Source organism: Rattus norvegicus, chromosome 7, assembly GCF_021556685.1.
Source record: "Rattus norvegicus strain SHRSP/BbbUtx chromosome 7, alternate assembly SHRSP_T2T, whole genome shotgun sequence".
Taxonomy (NCBI): Eukaryota; Metazoa; Chordata; class Mammalia; order Rodentia; family Muridae; genus Rattus; species Rattus norvegicus.
In genome coordinates this window covers 93,057,016-93,075,995 of record NC_141540.1, presented here as the reverse complement: position 1 = coordinate 93,075,995, position 18,980 = coordinate 93,057,016, and the positions used below count along the sequence as shown (strand labels likewise).

At 42.5% G+C, this 18,980-nt stretch overlaps 1 protein-coding gene across 1 annotated transcript; it reads right to left on the bottom strand.

Annotated features, from left to right (window-relative positions):
- Positions 1 to 4,034: 4,034 nt before the first annotated feature.
- Aard (alanine and arginine rich domain containing protein) lies at positions 4,035 to 8,874 on the bottom strand. Its single transcript, NM_145093.2, is given in 2 exon segments — positions 4,035 to 4,933; positions 8,528 to 8,874. Coding segments are annotated over 2 exon segments (498 nt in total). The 5' UTR covers positions 8,870 to 8,874; the 3' UTR covers positions 4,035 to 4,777.
- Between the last annotated feature and the right edge of the window lie 10,106 nt (positions 8,875 to 18,980).

The following is an 18,980-nucleotide window of genomic DNA, read 5'->3' as shown; positions in this document are numbered from 1 at the left end:
ATATCACCAATTCTTTCCTCAAATTTGTATAAAATTGGGCTTAGAAGATAGTTCAGTGGCTAAACACACACTTGAGCACTCACACAAAGAGCTGGATATGGTAGCATATGAGTCTACCTTAGTATGACTCTTTGGGAAGATGGGAGCCTGAGACAGGAGAATGAACCCGTGTCAAACAAGGTGAAAAGGGAAAAACCAATACCCAAAGCTTATCCCCTGTACCCAAACACAGGAACAACAATAGCCACACATCTCAGGTCTCAACACACAAAGCCAAGAGCTCACTTTGAAGGGTTTCATGGAATCCAGTGGCCAGACATCAGGGCACTGCCTTCTACTCAATCGATTCTAGTCTCATAGGAAAAAGAGATTAATTACCAAGGGGCTGGAATATTTTACTTATTGGCAAAACAGTTAAAAATAAACTAATCTTGATCCAGAAAGTGTTTCAATCCTTATATACAAGTTGTTTTTCTTTCTTCTTTTTAAAGTGTTATTGTGCTTGAACCCAGGGTCTCACACAGGCTAAACTACGATGTGAACCCTGGCATTTATTTTTTTTTAAAAGAAGACAATGTCCCAATCTGTAGGTTGCCAATTTGTCTCATTACCTATGTCTTTTGTCTTAAAGAAGCTTTTCAGTTTCCTGAGGTCCCATTTATCGATGCTTGATCTTAGAGCCTGAGCCATTGGAGTTCTGTTTCGGAAACTCCCATCCCACCCTGTGCCAGTGAGTTCGAGGCTCTTTCCCACTCTTCTAATAGATGTACTTTATGTTGAGGTCCTTGATCCACTTGGACTTGAGCTTTGTACAAGATGACAAATATGGGTCTATTTTCATTTTTCTACATGCAGATAGCCAGTTAGACCAGCACCATTTATTGAAGATGCTTTCTTTTTTCCATTGTATATCTTTGGCTTCATTGTGAAAGATCAAGTGTGTGTGTGTGGCTTTATTTCTGGGTCTTCAATTCTATTCCATTGATCAACCTGTCTGTCTCTGTACTAATATCATGAAGTTTTTATCACTATTACTCTGTACTACAGCTTGAGGTCAGGGATGGTGATTCCCCCAGAAGTTCTTTTATTGTTAAGAATTGTTTTAGCTATCCTGTGTTTTTTATTTTTCCAGATGTATTTGAGAATTGCATTTTCCATGTATTTGAAGAATTGTGTTGGGATTTTGGTGGGGATTGTGTTGAATCTGTAGATTGCTTTTGGTAGGATGGCCATTTTTATACTGTTAATCATACCAATTCATGAGCATGGGAGATCTCTACATTTTCTGAAGTCTTTTTCAATTTCTTTCTTCAGAAACTTGAAGTTCTTGTCATATAGATCTTTCACTTGTTTGGTTAGAGTTACCCCAAGAGATTTTATATCATTTCTGACTATTGTTAAGGGTGTTGTTTCCTTATTTTCTTTCTCAGCCCGTTTATCATTTATATAAAGGAAGGCTACTGATTTGTTTGAGTTAATTTTGTATCCAATCACCTTAAAGGGCTAATATCCAAAATATATAAAGAACTCAAGAAGCTAACCTCCAAAAAACCAAACAACCCAATCAAAATAATGGTGTATAGAGCTAAACGGAGACTTTACCATGGAAGAATCTCAAATGGCTGAGAATCACTTAAAGAAATGTTCAAAGTTCGTAGTCATCAGGGAAATGCAAATCAAAACAAGCCCAAGATTCTACCTCACATCAATTAGAATGGCTAAGATGAAAAACTCATGTGACAGCACAGTTGACAAGGATGTGGAGAAAGAGGAACATTCCTCATTGCTGGTGGGATTGCAAACTGGTGCAACCATTCTAAAAATTAATCTGAAGGTTCCTCAGAAAATTGGAAATAGATCTACCTGAAGACCCAGCTATACCACTCTTGGGCATATACCCAAAAGATACCCCACCACACCACAGGGTCACATGTTCCACTATGTTCATAGTGACCTTATCTGTGATAGTCAGAAGCTGGAAACAACCCAGATACCCCACAGTGGAAGAATGGATACAGAAAATGTGGTTCATTTACACAATGGAATACTATTCAGCCATTAAGAATGAGGTCATCCGGATGATCAAAATGTGAATGCTTCACTCCTTCTTTAAATGAGGAAAAAGAATACCCTTGGCTGGGAAGGGAGAGGCAAAGATTAAAACAGAGACTGAAGGAACACCCATTCAGAGCCTGCCCCACAGGTGGCCCATACATATACAGCCACCCAATTGGACAAGATGGATGAAGCAAAGAAGTGCAGACCAACAGGAGCCGGATGTAGATCGCTCCTGAGAGACACAGCCAGAATACAGCAAATACAGAGGCGAATGCCAGCAGCAAACCACTGAGCTGAGAATAGGTCCCCCGTTGAAGGAATCAGAGAAAGAACTGGAAGAGCTTGAAGGGGCTCGAGACCCCAAAAGTACAACAATGTCAAGCAACCAGAGCTTCCAGGGACTAAGCCACTACCTAAAGACTATATATGGACTGACCCTGGACTCTGACCCCATAGGTAGCAATGAATATCCTAGTAAGAGCACCAGTGGAAGGGGAAGCCCTGGGTCCTGCTAAGACTGAACCCCCAGTGAACTAGACTATGGGGGGAGGGCGGCAATGGGGGGAGGGTTGGGAGGGGAACACCCATAAGGAAGGGGAGGGGGGAGGGGGATTTTGTCCGGAAACCGGGAAAGGGAATAACACTTGAAATGTATATAAGAAATACTCAAGTTAATAAAAAATAAATAAATAAAAAAAATAAAAAAAAAGAATGAGGTCATCATGAATTTTTCAGGAACTAGAAAATATTATCCTGAGTGAGGTAACTCAGATCCAAAAGGACATGCATGGTATGTACTCACTAATAAGTGGAAACTAGTCAAAAAAGTACACAATACTCAGAATATAATCCGTAGAACTCAAGAAGGTTAACAAGCAGAAGGGCCAAAGTGAAGATGCTTTCATCCCACTTGGGAGGGAGAAGAAAACGATCACAGAAGGCAGAGGGAGGAAGAGATGTGGATGAGAGAGGTGAGGAAAAGGAGAAAAGATGAACAGGTATTAGGGGTGGGGGCAGGAGAGAAGCTCTGAGGGCCAGCAGAATGGGTGGAAATACACAACTTCAAGAGGTAGGAGGACCCTCTAGAATGTACCAGAGACCTTGGAGGTGAGAGACTCTCAGGACTCAAAAGGAGTGACCTTAGATGAAATGCCCAACAGTGGGGAGATGGAACTTGTAGAGTTCACCACTAGTAAAAAGACAGGGCATCAAGTGGAGGAATAGGGCTGCCATCCCACAGTCAAAAGCTCTAACCCAGAATTGTTCCTATCTAAAAGAACTGTGGGGGAAAAAATGGAGAAGAGACTGAAGGAAAGGAAGTCCAGAGACTGGTCCAACTCGGGATCTATCTCAAGGGGAGGCTCCAAGGACTGACACTATTGCTGATGCTATGGTATGCTTATAGACAGGAGCCAGCATGGTTGTCCTAGGAGAGGCCCAACAAGCAGCTGACTGAGACAGATGCAGATACTTAAAACCAGTCAATAGAGAGAAGCTGGTGACCTCTATGGTTGAATTAGGGAAAAGCTAAAAGAAGCTGAGGAGGACGACCTCATAGGAAGACCAGCTGTCTCACCTAACTGAAACTCCTAAGATCTCTCAGACAGTGAGCCACCAACCAGTCAACATACACTACCTGATATGAGTCCCTGACACATATACAGCAGAGGACAGCCTGATCTGGCCTCAGTGAGAAAAGACTCGCCTAACCCTTGAGAGACTTGAGGGAGTGGGGAGGCCTGGAGGATGAAAGGGGGTGTCCATCCTCTTGGAGATGGGGAGGAGAAATGGGATGAGGAACTGTGGTAGGATGCACCAGGAGGGAGGTAATGACTGGACAGCAAATAATAATTAATAATAATAAAGTTTGTTGTTTTAAAAAAGACTATCTCTGTTCTTTTGTCTCAAGAACTAATTTTAATTAAAATTATACATATTGTCATAATTTCATAGATAATAACCACTAGAAACACCACTTAGGTCTGCAACTATTTTTATTAATTTTATTTTTGCATGGTAAAGCACTTTTGGGGCACAATTAGATCTTTTAATTCAATAAGAACCATTTAAACTCCCAAGTTGATTGAACAAAAGAACTATATTAGTTAGGAATTTAGGGGTGTACATCTTGAAAGCCAAACTTGAATCAACTGAGGCAAAGACGTTAGGAGAATAGTTAGTATTTTACATTTCAACAGCAAGCCCTGGCATACATGTGAGACACCCTTCATGCTGGTCACATCAAGGATATGGCTGGAATCCAGACATAAGTAATTCTCCATTTCACAGGTCAGAAGAGTACTGGATAGGCTACTAAATGGACCAAAAATAAAGTAAAAATAAGCACAGATTCTGCAAGTTCACACAATCCTACAGGAAGGTAACATGCAGCGTCGTAAGCTAGCATTAAGGCAGTCTTTAGTGCTTTGGTTTTCTTCCTCCTCTACCTTCCTGATTCCTCTTCCCTTCTGCCTACTAAGACAATAACCAGTCAAACCAATGAATGAATATTTTTAAAACTTCAAAATAAAAATGTATCACTCCCTTTCTTAACTAATTTTTTTCACACATCCTCCTTACACTTACATTTTCACTGGACAAACTGTCCCTCAGAGCGCACATACAGCATCGCTAGTGTTAATGCTAGAACGGTTTCAGAGTGGCCTATGTTATGGTGAGGGCTTGGGATTGCTTCGGAGTTGCGGGCTCAGACTCTCCACTATGCGTTTCCGCACTCGGGATTCATCTCCTCGTCTTGCGGGCTCTGGGGTTTGGAAGCACGCTCCTGGTCCTGTCTCTTCTTCAGCTGCTGCATTTTCATGTTTAAATCCAGTAAAGTTCGGGCCAGCTGGTGGTTCTGGAAACGCAGTTCCAGCTAAAAGAAAATAATAATAATAATGATAAGGGATTTTATTAGTTTGCGCTAGAGATCAAATGAAACTGCTCTCCGACCCCACTTGAGCGATAAGGAGTGGGTCGGAAAGGGAAATAAGACAGAAAGAAGATGGGTTTCTCACCTTTCTCTCCCATTCTGACTTTTACCCTGGCTATTAAAGTAGCTTTTTCTACAAGGTAAAAACCCAGATAAATGAATAGCTTTGGCAATGGCCTTGAAATGAAAACAGAAAGTGCTGATGCACAAAGCTGTCCGCGTGAGAAATACCTATGCACCAACGGCTGTTTCCAAGCAATGGCGTGGGACCGCAGTGAAATCCTTTATCTTTATGAGCTTTCTGAGGCACGGGATAACTGCCTGGGGCCACCTGAGTGCTCAGGATCTGGGCCCATTTACTTGATTACTTGTCATTTCAAGTTTTCAGGATTTTAAATGGCCTCCCTGCTGAGTAAAAACATATAATGACACCTCAGAGGCACATGTACAGCTATATGTCCTTATATAATCTAACACTTTTCACTCTAGAACAAAGCCTGTTATATAGCAAGGCTGATTCATAGCCTCCTCCAATGGGAGTTTACGAGGCCCTTGTATGTTCAAATAAAATTTTAAAAATTACATCTCCAAGGACAGGTTGCTTAGAAGGCAGTCCAGCAACAAAGTTTGTTTCCAGCTGTATTATAACCTGAAGCTAAAGATCAATGACCGGCATATTTCTTCAATGGAATCATGCTTCACGTGGTTTGTAAAATAACATTTTCTGTGTGCCATCCCAATCACCTCGGCAACAGTAGCCCTTGGGATACGCCGGGGTACTGTCACAGTTAACTGCTAGTCCTGCAGTGGTGATTCTCTCTCAATTTGCAAAATAAAATATTGGGCAGAGGTATCTTTTTATTTTCCTCTGACTTTTTTATGTTTTTATTCTTTTGCAGTTGGAGCCACTTTTGTGGAAGCAAAAATTAGAAATGATAAAGGAGACGGGGATCCAAGGCACCCACTAGACAGAAACAAACCACACTGCTGTCACCATAAAAATCCCCTACCATTTACCACAAGACTGCCCTCTGATGCATGCCTCGGGCTCTAGAATCCTGCCCTGCTGGGCTAGCTTCATTTCCTAACACTGTCACCTTACTCACTCCTATCACAGGTAGCCAGAGACACCTTGTCAGTCTCCAAGGAAATGCTGCGCTGAGATGCGCCTCTGTCTGACCCCTCAGATCTAAGATGCTCTTTCCCAATTCTCTTTCCATGGAAAGCATTAAGTGTCAAGAGTTGCTGGAAAGCCTTCTGTAATCACTGCCAGGCACCGTTGCCCCTTAATCACACAGCCATGGCCTTCCGTTTACATGCCTCTGATAACACAGAGACTGCATTACACCCGGGCTGCAGTGGGCAAATCTGCTATGTTTTCATGATTGCATTCTCAGTATGCAGTGCCTGGCCTCCGAGTCCACGGGAGGTTCTCGGTGTCCTTGTTAAAAGACTGAGGGAATGAAGGGATGAGTCAAGGGGGTGATGGATCTCTGTCCTCTTCCTTCTCTGCCAAGCACCAAGGGGTAAAATTACTGATAATGATTCACCCATCTAAGTACAGGATGTGCGATTCACACTTATTTGGGAAATTCAAACACTCGAGGCTTTTACATTTCTTTCATCATAGATCCCTTTGAGAGTCTGATGAAAGCTGCAAAACTTCTCTGAGGGGTGAGAAAACAGACTTTATATACCTAGAAAACTTTAGGTCTAACTCCAGAAATCCAAAGAGCTTAGAAATCAATGCCATCCTTTAGGAAGAGTAAGACAATCGGAGCATAGTATACATAACAACATTCATTCACCGTTGTCCCTGGATAAACTCCATCCTGACTCACGGTGATGCTTCTGCATATCATACATGGGAGCGAGTTCCCAAAGAGATTAAGCTAATGACCCAGATCAAAACCTACTTCTAATGATGATCCTGAGGTTAAGTATCCACTCCTTGGCTTCCTTCTTCTGATCAGACACACGGGTTAGGGAGTTTCTGAGGATGCTGACCAGGGCCTACACACTAGAAAGACAGCATCTACTTATATGTAAAATTCTCACCTTCCTCTCCAGAGCAAAAGTCTTTTTAATTTTTTCCTCATGTCTTTCCTTGTGCATATCTGTGTTTGTGTGTGTGAAGGCAAGCATGCATGTGCCACAGGTGTGCCTGTGTGGATGGAAAAGGAATGGGTTTTCTCCTGCCACCGAGTGGGAACTGGAGATTGAACTCAGGTCTCCGGGCCTGTTCACAGTTCCTCTAAAGTGCCATCTTGCTGGCTCAATTCTCAGTTCTCAAAATTCATATTTGTCCTTCTAGGCACAATCAGCTTCCAAGATCAATAATATAATCTAATAACAACAGTCAATAAGGAGTGTATGTCATGCAATATTGTCTCGTATATCATAATAATCTTATGGTTTTATCTCTACGTTACAGATGAACAAACCAACTCAAGTCTACTAACTCAAAGCTGGAGGGTCAGCAGGGACTCACAGAGCCCATGACTCCCTACCTTCTCTCACCCATAAAACCTTACTGGTCTAAGCCTCCTATTGATGAAGCGACTTGTTGGAAAGTTAAGTGTATAGGTGCCTCCGAGCTTGACCTCCATATGAGTCAGCAAGAGGTCGGAGGGATGACGGAGACCAGCTCAGTAGCATAGAAGTTTAGTTCAACCAAGCCTAGGCATTCCAGTGTGGCATCCAGAACCACAGCACTGACCTCCTGGTGTGCAGTGGGGTGGTCTTACCAGGCAATGTGATGGCTTAACATCCAGCTACTCAGGCTCACCATTTTGAACACACACACCATTAGATCAAACATTATGGATTCCTTATCAAATTCAGGTCATTTAATATGGTTAGATTGGATTTGCTATCATGTTGCCCTTCTCAAAGCCAGAAATGAACTCAATCACCAGCTGAGGTTTCTAAACTATTCTGAAGAAGTGGTTAGTTGCCACATTCAATCCAGAGAATTTTCCAAGTCACCATTGCGCCGCATTCATATGCGTCGCGATTTTAAAGTCTGGGTTCTTTATACTTTTGTCCTTTTTAAATTGTCAATTTTACTTTTTTTTTCATTAAAAAAAGTGATCTACGCACACTCCTCCCTATTGAACAGCCAGTTGCTTTCTGAATTCTTAGCAAAGAATAAAATAAAAATAATTGGCATGGCTTAGTTTCTCATACAATCATTCTATCCATCTTGGTTGTCCGTTCCATTGAAATTTCTGTCTCTGCATGCTCAACATAGATATACTAAGAGTTTGCTATGAGGAAGCTTCTAGAAGATAGAAAACTACAGAAACAGACTGGGGAGGGGCTTCTGGAGTCTGGGCCAGTCAATGGACTGTAGGCCAAGCCCTGATCGCTGGAGCTGCGACCCAAGGAGGCCTCAACACCGAGTCCAGAGGAAATCGGGCGCCCAGGAGTCATCTCCCTCCCCGGCATCAACCCCACCCTGGTGGTCCTCTATGGGCTACAGCTTCGAAGCCACGGAGTCCTGAGCGCGAGTCCCGCCGCTCAGCCCGCGCTCACCAGCTCCGCACGCAGCCGGGCCAGGGCGCACTCCATGCGCGCCCGGCTCCGCTCCTCCCGTGCTGCCGCCGCGGCCGCCGCCACTGCCGCCACAGCCTCCCGCGCGCGCCTGGCGCGCCCGCGTGCCGCCGCCCGCTGGAAGGCGCGCTCCAGCTGTCTCCGGAGGTGCTCCAGCACCGGGCTGGACGCCCGGACATGCTCTGGTGCCTCGATGCGCCAAGTGCCGCAAGGCATGCGGTGCACCGGGTGGAAAGCTGGGGACCACAGCGTAGCCCTTCCAGAGACTCCGTAGAGTCCCCGGGACATTCTCTGTCTGCAGTGGCTGTAGTCACCCAAACCCATCGTGGTCCTTTTCTGCAGAGCTCCGACTGGAGATTTGATTGCAAGTTGGGGCTTTTCAAGGCCGATCGGGTCGGGGGCGGGGGCAGTTAACGGAACAGGCAGGACCCTGGAAGTGGACGCTGTTACTGCTGGGCCACTCAGAGCGCTGCTCTGCTCCTTGTCCATCTCCTCTGTCTTCTCCTCCTCATAGCAACAAGGCAGGGAGGCCTTGTGATTAGAAGTTCTGACTGGATTTTTCCCCCCAGCCTTTAGAACTGGGGCTTTGAGAATGCATGGAGATTGGAACAGTCAATCCATGCAAATAAAAACCGGAGGAACTAGCTGAGGATTCACAACGCAAAAAAAAAAAAAAAAAAAAAAAAAAAAAAAGTACTGTTCCACACAAAGCTTCCCAGTTGCCTGTTTCTTAGTGCTGTGCACTTTTGAAATAGTTTCTGACTTTTTATGCTTTCAACACCGTGCCATGTGTGGTAGAATCTAGACACCCTTCGATCCGATACACAAGTATTATACACAGTCCACAGTGAGAAGTTCGGTCCGGTTTGCAAGCCACAATAGTCTTTCTAATTATCTTTCTGTTATCCCAGTAGCCCAGAGTTCTGAAACTCAGTGCTCCCCTTTAACTCTGATGACTTCTTAGCGAGTCCACATATGAAAGGGTTAAAATGAAAAATCAACAGGCCCCCTTATTCCAAAGTGTTTGATTGTATAATTCCCAGTCCAATGTAATCATGAGCTAATAATGATTATCCGTGTCATATAAAGTATATTTAATGCATCTTTTGGAGCTGATTGAATGTTCCTTTACAAGAACGAACAGTCAAAACTTCTGTGGTCACTGGAAGAAGAAACAACAGTGACAGAAACAAACACATAGTACTCAACCCCAAGGAGCTGATGGTGCATCTCTGAAAGATTGGTCCATCGCCTTGTTAAATTCAGCTCAATTGAAATGGCCTTAGTCTTCACTGGATAAGGAACACAGGCTACCCAGCCTCTGCAGATAATTGCCAAGGTCAGTGCCTGATAGTTCGAAACTTAAATATGGTCATCTCTTATCGTTGTGTAAAGAGACTCTTAAAAAAGCATTTAAGGTGTAGTCTATTAGTAGAAAGTGAGAAATTTAGGGTCTGGGAACTGGCCGACTGAGAAAAATGCTTGCCAAACAAGAATAAAGACTTAAGTTTGTGTTACCAGAACACGTGGGAAAAGTCAAATGGTAAAGGAGCAGTGCCTGTAATCTCCGCACTGAGAAGGCAAAGAAAGAAAGACTGGTGGAGCTTGGTGGCCAGCCAGTCTCAGTGAGCTCCAGGCTCGGTGAGGCCATTTCTCAAAAACTGAGAGTAGAACTGAGAGACATGGACACAGAGCTTGGCTTTCACGAGTGTATGCGCACACAGAACAGGGGGTGGGGGGTAGGGGGCAGGAATGAGAGAGGGAGCGAGTAAGGGAAAGAAAAGAAGAAAGAAGGAAAGATTGAGAAAGGAAAAGAATAAGAGCACAATAACATGGATGGGCAACGGTTCCTCAGTTAAAGCCCTTACCAAAGAAGCAGTAAGATCGGAGTTTGGATCAGAAGAACCCACACAAATGTCAGATGAGTGTGGCCTGCAACCTGAATCCACCCTGGAAAGGCCGAAATGGTGGGATCCCCAGAGAAAGTGGGCTAGTGAAACTAAGTATATAGGAAAACTTTGAGCCTAGTTAAAAATGGCTCTGCCTTAAAGTATACCGTAGAAGAGCAGGATTCCTACCATCAAACTCAGCCTCCACATACAGGAATACCCACACCCACTTGCAAATACCACACATACACACACAGACACAGACACAGACACACACACACACACACACACACACACACACACACAGTGGGGGAGATATTTATTATTATTCCTCAGTTCCTAAATGAATGAGTTTGGAGATGATCTGGACGGCAGTCCAGCCCTGCTATCCCATGCAAATGGACTGTCAATATGTGAGGTAGGAAAATAAAGAGACCGACACAGAGAAACGAGCCGATCAGACCAGCCTGGCACTGAAACAAGCATGGAATATTAATGAAGTGTCCCGAATGATTCCAAAATGATAAGGTAGGTCTTCCTGAAAAGAACAGAGTATCATCCCATAAAGAAAGGAGCAACTCCTGTCTCTGTAGTGTGCTTCTTCAATGCACTCATACAAAGAGGGTCACACGGTTCATTGCTAGGTCTTGCCACATCATCAGTCTCAAGTGTGACAAACTGACAGCTGACTTTCTCAAAGTGGGTTGTGCCTGGGGTAATACAGTCAGCAGGTAAGGAAATGGCAGGAGTGGGGTTTCCTTTCACATCTACCAAAGGTCATGTGATTTCCCTTTTGTTACACCAAGCTACATATACTTGCTACAACAGTGCTGGTTCTGTAGGGCGCTGTCACAGAAAGAGGAGATCTTCCATTGCCATCATGTTTCTGCCCTTACATTATAAGACCACTTCTCTGTGTCCTTTCGGACACCAGGGAGGGTTTGCATCACACATCGGGCTTCCATTTTATGCAGTTCAGCAGCAAACCAAAGCAGAGAATTATTTACACTGAACCCTAACACCATCTCAGAAACCCTGCAAGGAAATCGGTCAGTTATCAATATCATCAACAATCTACTAGCAAATGATGACTAAAATAATGAGTGGAGCTCACACCTACATGGTTCAAATAGCACAGCTACAGCAGGCCATGTCCACCTGGTCACCGTTCCGTGGGAAATCTTCATCCCTATTCCTTCATGCGTTCCCTATCTGTGCCTTGGGAGGCTCCAGTCTAAGGTCACGCTTTCAGTCATCCTCTGTCACAATTACTTTTTCAAGAAATAGGCTCTGTGTGTTCCCTCTGCAAGTAGAGTGCCCTTGAGCCCTCCTTGCAAAAAGAAACAAGTATTTCTCCAGGCTTCTGACATGCGAGAATTTTCCCTATAAGCCTTAAAATAAATATTTGTCATATTTTCATGAACAGTCTAATAGTTTGGCCCATTCAAAACTCTGTGGTGAGCATGGACTATTCATTTTCTGGTTAACTAGTGGCTAGCAAACATTCTTTGCTTGTGGAATGTCCAAAAGCCATTCACTGTCTTCTTTACTTAGTTTCCCAGGACTCTGGGAGCAAAGGCTTCTCAGCCCTATCTCTTGCTGGCCATGTGACTTTGTATAAACTCTGGCTTTATTTGTTTACAAGTAAGATAAGGGACAAGAGATGAAGGGTCTCCTTTCTCAGCTATACAGTAAAGTAACAGAAGCCTCCAGCAAGGCACTGGACAGTGCTCAGAACAACTCATGGAAAACCACAAGACCTCTACTTCTACAGGTTTTGTTTCCAAATAAAGACAAGGCAAGAGATATAATCATGCAAAAATGCAGATGGAGATAGGCAAACTAGTTACCCCAATGAGTGGTCTCAGATTCTCTGGAAACTGTGAACCAGAGGTATCTTACATTTACATGCTAAAAGGCTTATAGAAAAAAAAGAAGATTTGCCAAAGGAAAACATATTGCCAACACCACATACAGAACAGAAATGTCGGGCTCTTCCATTTCTTTTCTTTTTTTTTTTTATAGTTCTTTTTTTTCTCCATCTTTATTAAATTGGGTATTTCTTATTTACATTTCAGTTGTTATTACCTTTCCCGGTTTCCAGGCCAACATCCCCCTAACCCCTCCTCCTCCCCTTCTCTATGGGTGTTCCCCTCCCCATCCTCCCCCCATTACCACTCTCCCCGCAACAATCACGTTCACTGGGGGTTCAGTCTTGGCAGGACCAAGGGCTTCCCCTTCCACTGGTGCTCTTACTAGGCTATTCATTGCTACCTATGAGGTTGGAGCCCAGGGTCAGTCCATGTATAGTCTTTAGGTAGTGGCTTAGTCCCTGGAAGCTCTGGTTGCTTGGCATTGTTGTACATATGGGGTCTCAAGCCCCTTCAAGCTCTTTCAGTCCTTTCTCTGATTCCTTCAACGGGGGTCTCATTCTCAGTTCAGTGTTTTGCTGCTGGCATTCACCTATGTATTCGCTGTATTCTGGCTGTGTCTCTCAGAAGAGATCTACATCCGGTTCCTGTCGGCCTGCACTCCTTTGCTTCATCTATTTTATCTAGTTTGGTGGCTGTATATGTATGGGCCACATGTGGGGTAGGCTCTGAGTGGGTGTTCCTTCTGCCTCTGTTCTAAACTTTGCTTCCCTATTCCCTGCCAAGGGTATTCTTGTTCCCCTTGTAAAGAAGGAGTGAAGCATCCACATTTTGGTCATCCTTCTTGAGTTTCATGTGTTCTGTGCATCTAGGGTAATTCGAGCATTTGGGCTAACTATAACTTGTCCTTCCTTTAAGTTCATCAAAAATGACAAAACTTATGCTACTACTCAGCTGGGCTCACAAACCTATCTCTGGGAATCCCTGTAGCTGTCCATTACAGTTGTTTTTGTTGATATTTTCAGTGCCAGGCCACGCACATACTAGTAAATATTCTACCACTGAGCTGTATTCCATGTCGGGTTTTTAAAAACAAGTCTTACTATGTAGTCTAGGCTGGTCTTGACTTTATCCTGTAACCCAGGCTATAATATGTATATTATATGTATATAATATGTATGTGTGTGTGTGTATGTGTGTGTGTGTGTGTGTGTGTGTGTATTTCTTGTTTCTGTACCTTCTCAAAACCTTGGTAATTCAACATGCACCACAGAGATAACACATACTGTGTCTAAAAACATGACTTTAACCCTAGCACTTGGGAGGTAGACAAGGTGGATCTCTATGAGTTGGGGGCCAGTCTTGTCTATATAGTGAGTTCCAGGATAGCCAGAGCTACATAATGGGACCTTGTCTTAAACAGATGAATAATAGATAGATAGATAGATAGATAGATAGATAGATAGATAGATAGATGAATAAATAAACAAAATGACTAAAACAACTTCAGAGAACCACTAGCAGGAAGCTTCAGAGAAGTTTGGCCTAACCAAGACCATCCTCTGGAAGAACAGACAGGTATTTAAAGCAAGAGAGTTCAAACCATGATCATTTGAATAACCAGCTTCTCAAAGCAGAGGTAGGCATCCTAGAGGCCCAAATGCTGAGCTGTTCAGTGAGTCAATAGCCTATTGCTCCCTACTTTTTCTCCCACTGTCAAATATAAGCCTTTTATTTTTCTAAGATTTATTATGACTGTTTTGCCTGCATGTATGCATATGTACCATGTGTGCCTGGTGCCCACGGTGATCAGAGTAGACCAACATGGCCCCTGGAACTGGAGTTATCTATGATTATGAGCCAATCTGCAAATGCAAGGCAACAAGTATTCTCAAACACCAAGCAATCTATAGACCCCAAGAGAATTCTTTAATCTAATTTTCAATAGTTTCTGAGTTATCTGTGGGGTGGTCCAGCTTGTGTGGAATTTAATGTGTCCCTCATTAAATCCAGATCCCATTTTAGGTCAAAATGTATGCTAACCAAAGCCACTTGAGCTCTGATCTATCAAAGTGTTCCTGGAATATGTTTTGAGACTCTTTCACCAATTTTTTTGTAGCTCTTATTCCCAACCTTCAATTTAAGAATGCACACAACTTTCAGCAAAACGTACTCATTAGGAATAAACTGACTCTCAGAGAGGTAGATTCGTCTGTCGCCACCCCTGTGTTCCTACTTGATTCCCTACAGTGAAGGCCAGCTGAGAACATGTGAGGGTTGGATTGGACATTTTTGAAGACAGTATCACAGGCTTCCTCTGATGTTTTGAAACATGACTGAGGGAGTCAGAGATAAGCAATTCAGAGAATTAAGGTGCCCATCTAAAAATAAAGCTTCAAGCTCTTTAATAGCATGCTCCACCAATGGAATTATTAAAGCTTCATTTCAGTAACTCCCAGAGGTTAGCTGAGATCCCAAATCACCTTACTAAGTCTTGTCAAATTTCGAAGTTTCATTTCAATATCAAACTTGATTTTCAAATCTGTGTTTTCTTTAAACCAAAACTCATGACCGACTTCTGGATTTCCAATCATCCATCAGAGTGGTTGCAGTGTGCAATTGAGGTACTGGCTGCAGGGAAAAATGTCAGTTTGTACCTGGACATTCTTCCCAAAGGGCCTTGTAAAGATAACATGGTTATGGGACTGGAGAGATGGCTCAAAGCTTTCAGCACCCATATGGCAGCTCATAACCATCTGTACCTTCAATTCCAGGGGATCCAACATCCTCATACAGATGTAGATCCAGAAAAAAAAAAAACAATGCACATTAAAAATAAAAAAGGAATCATTTTTAAATTGTTAAAAAAATATAAGATGGTTTAAAAACAATATTGGTGTAAATTCAATCAAAATCCATGACTGCTATAGAGTGGAAACACTGCACCATACAGTCATACAGTCTGTCCTGTGTGGTTCTCTGTTACCTCTGAACATGAGGCAAGGCATTGTAGGAGGCTCACTGAACGTCAAAAGTGTCACTGCTTCATGCCCAATGAAAAGTCACACACATTCAGTTCCCATTCCTCACTCTTCTGCTATTACATTGTCAAGTTCTATAGTGATCAATAGAGAAAAAAAAGAACTCTTTTCCTCTGCTGTTTTTAATGTAACTAATTCCTTCATTGCAGGGACAGATTGTGCCAACTATGAAAGTTTGAGAAAGCGCAGACTGTGTGAATAGTTTGGGGAATGATTCTCCAAAAGTCTAGTTTTTTTAAACCTTCACTTTGGAGGGGGGAGGAGCTTTGAATGAAGCACAAGACTGACCATAACAATATTCTATATCCAGTGTTGTTACTCACTATGAGAAGAAAATATTCTAGGCAAGATTTCTGCAGCCACTTCATAAGGTAGAAAGCCTCCAATTTCCTATCTCAGGTTCTGAGTCGAGCTACCTCACTAACATAGCTGGCTGTTCACTATCTGCACCCCCAGCCTCTGATAATGGGAAAGAACTGAGTGTCTCTCACCTGCCAAAGCATCACTTCCCGGGGGCAGCTCTCAGATCTCCAGCATCTGTGGCTCCAGTGTTTTAGGGCAGGAGGTGTTAACTGCTGTGGCCTCAAAGAGCTTCCTCAAGCCCTCTTCAGCAGAATGTCCCCAGCACTCCAACCATGCTCAAGAGTTATCAGGGCTAAAGAAACCCAGGGTCTAATCATTCTTACGTACACAGCCAGAAACATGAGAATTTCAAATAAAGACTTTAAGAGACTAGATGTTCTTTCTCTTCAAAGGATAAGGTAAAACATTATCCCACTGGCCACCCATTTTGTACTGGAGTTCTGAACATTATTGTTTGTTTCATGGACATGTTCAGAAGCTCTGTATGTATGTATGCATGCATGTATGTATTTATGTTTTCTCAGCTTCAGTGTTCTGGTTATATCTTCATTTGATTCTTTTGTTTCCTGTGCCTGCTGTAAATTGTTCGTATTTTAGTAAAACCACATATTTCCAGGATCGCTTTGCCTCTCTAAGAATTATACTCTCAACCTCCCCCAATAACTTCATAGGTATCTGCTTCAATCAGTGAAGAAATAAATTAACCTGACTGTTCTTTGTTTCTTGAAACCACTGGAAAATGATCACAGAGGTCTCAACCTGTCTAGCACATGGTAAATAGTGTTTGATCTAGTGGTTCATCTTCTAAATTGTTTTTCTACACCTTTCCATCCTTTCTGAGCATCTTGTGGGCTCTGTAGGAATCAGAAGGCCAAAATAGACTGTGCATGTGGAAGTCATACAGAGTCAGCATCTTTGCCCACCTTCTAGGCAGGACCAACCCTCCCCTGACCTGGCTGGATTAGGGACGCATTACCCTTTGCTGTGAGGGCCACAGGATTTTCTATAACCACTGCTGGTGAGTCTTCCTCTTCACCAGGGATACTGCTATCTCCTTTCCACAATTCAAAGAAATTCAAAATAGTATTATTTTTATATACAAGAAATATGAATTGAGTAACCATAAAGACAGGTTACTGAATATTGTGTTTTCCAGCATCACAAAGAATTGTACCCCCCCCCAAAATCCTAGTATCTCTCAGTCTTAGGATACCAAGAGAAACTGAGTCAGGTCTGACAACAGGGATATGGGTGAAGGGTGCTGGGGGGTGGTTAGTGACTATTCCAATGAGTTAGACAACCATCATAAACTTCCAGTGACAACATGGAACCAATATAACTATTTCTATCCTGTCTTCTAAGTAGATATGATGGGTTGTATTGATTTTCATAATGTGAACTGTTTCTCCAAAAGAAACAGGTTTTTCACTTGGTTGATTTCAGGGTAGGAGGTGGAGTTTGCATTCAGGAATATGCTATGGGCAAAAGGGTGATGTGTTATTTGCCAGCAAAAATCATAAGTGAAAAAAAGAAAAAGGGAAGTAGGTGCTGCCAATCAGCCTACTACACACCAGTCAGTTCCTGTATCTTGGGTCCTAGGATGAAAAGATCATGGAACAGAGAAAAAGCTGGCTTATCAAGGGCATATAGTTAGAAAGAAAAATAATGACTAGAAGGTTTTTATTTTAAATCACTCGTGTCTGATTCTCCTTCTGATCTATACCCTCTCCCTAGTAGTAAAATATAGAGGTAACCATTCAGAAGACTAGAAAGCCTGTGAACTAAAATCTAAACTAAAAGTTACTGTGAAGACATGTGCCCAAGTAATTTGCCTCAGACAATGAAAATCTACTTTTGAAAGATATAAAAAATAAAGATTCTTTTAGCTGTCCAAACATTCACGCACATTTGCTCTTTTATCAGATTGAATTGTTGGGTGTAATAAAATGTAAATAACATGAATGGGGAGAATATATAAAATCTCCTATGTATGGTGCTGTTTAATGTTAGGCTGCCAGGTTACAGTCTGAAAAGATGATCACAGTGTCCTCTCTGCATCAAGCTTCCTTTAAGGCAGTTTTGATTATTTATTGCATTTCTCTGCTCTTTATCATGAAGATGCTTCAGTTCTAGCCCTCTGAGATTCGACAAAACCTGATGTCCTAGAAGTGTGGAGATTAAAAAACATACAGTCTTTTAAAAAAGGTTTTTTATGCACTGTGGGAGCCAAGAATTTTGGAAAATAGAATAAATGTCAAATTTATCTAAACAACTTCAATAGCCACTCCAATGAATATATTTCTAGTTTAACACACTCAAATTCTCCACTGCCTATTTTCTTCAGAGATTTCAATTCTGAAATTTCTATATATTCTGGCAAAAGATATCTGCTAGAGAATATCATTGCCCTATATCTGTCACCAATAAGTGTATACTTGCAGAACTGATCATGGCGGTATGCACAGTTAGTTCTAAGAACCCAAGCAGAGAAGAACATGGACAAATCCAATCTATTTACAATCTGTGATGTATATTCCAAAACAATCTGTCCCTTTAAAACATTTGCTTGCTGAAATGAGTTTATCTGTCTGTCTGTTTGTCTGTTTGTTTGTTTGTTTGGCACATTGGTGTTTTGCCTGTGACCTTGTCAGATCTTTTCTTAGACTTACAGGTAGCTGTGAGCTGCTGTGTGGATGCAGTCCTCTGGAAGGGCATTCAGTGTTCTTACCAGCTGAGCCCTCTCTCCAGCCCCATTTTAATCTTTTTATTACATGTATTTATTTGTTTTATATATGGAGTGTGTGTGCCTGAGCATGTGTGTGAAGTTCAAAAAACTTGTGGGAGTTAATTCTCTCCTTCTACAATGAGCTTCACTGTATTTACTACTGCTGTGTTCATGAGTTTGGAAAGACTTTGAAGGTCAAACTCAAACCATCAGGCTTGTCAGCAAGCACCTTTAGGCACTGAGCCACCTCTCTGGCCTTGAATTAAATCTTAAAACATGGTGGGTAGCAGAACATTCATAGTATTTGTAGAAAGGTGCTTTTTAAGAGATCCCACAATGACTTTTGCCTGGGCATGGTAACTCCATCCCAATAGAGAATGTCATAGGGGATAGGCCAGGAGGTCACTTCCAAGACAATGAGCTTTACTGTATTCACTCTTGCTGTGTTCATGAGTTTGAAAGGAAACCTGCTGTCATCCCTTGTAGAAAGGACAAAAGGGAGAGCCTGACCAGCAAACAAACAAGAAGATGAAGCTCCCATCCTAA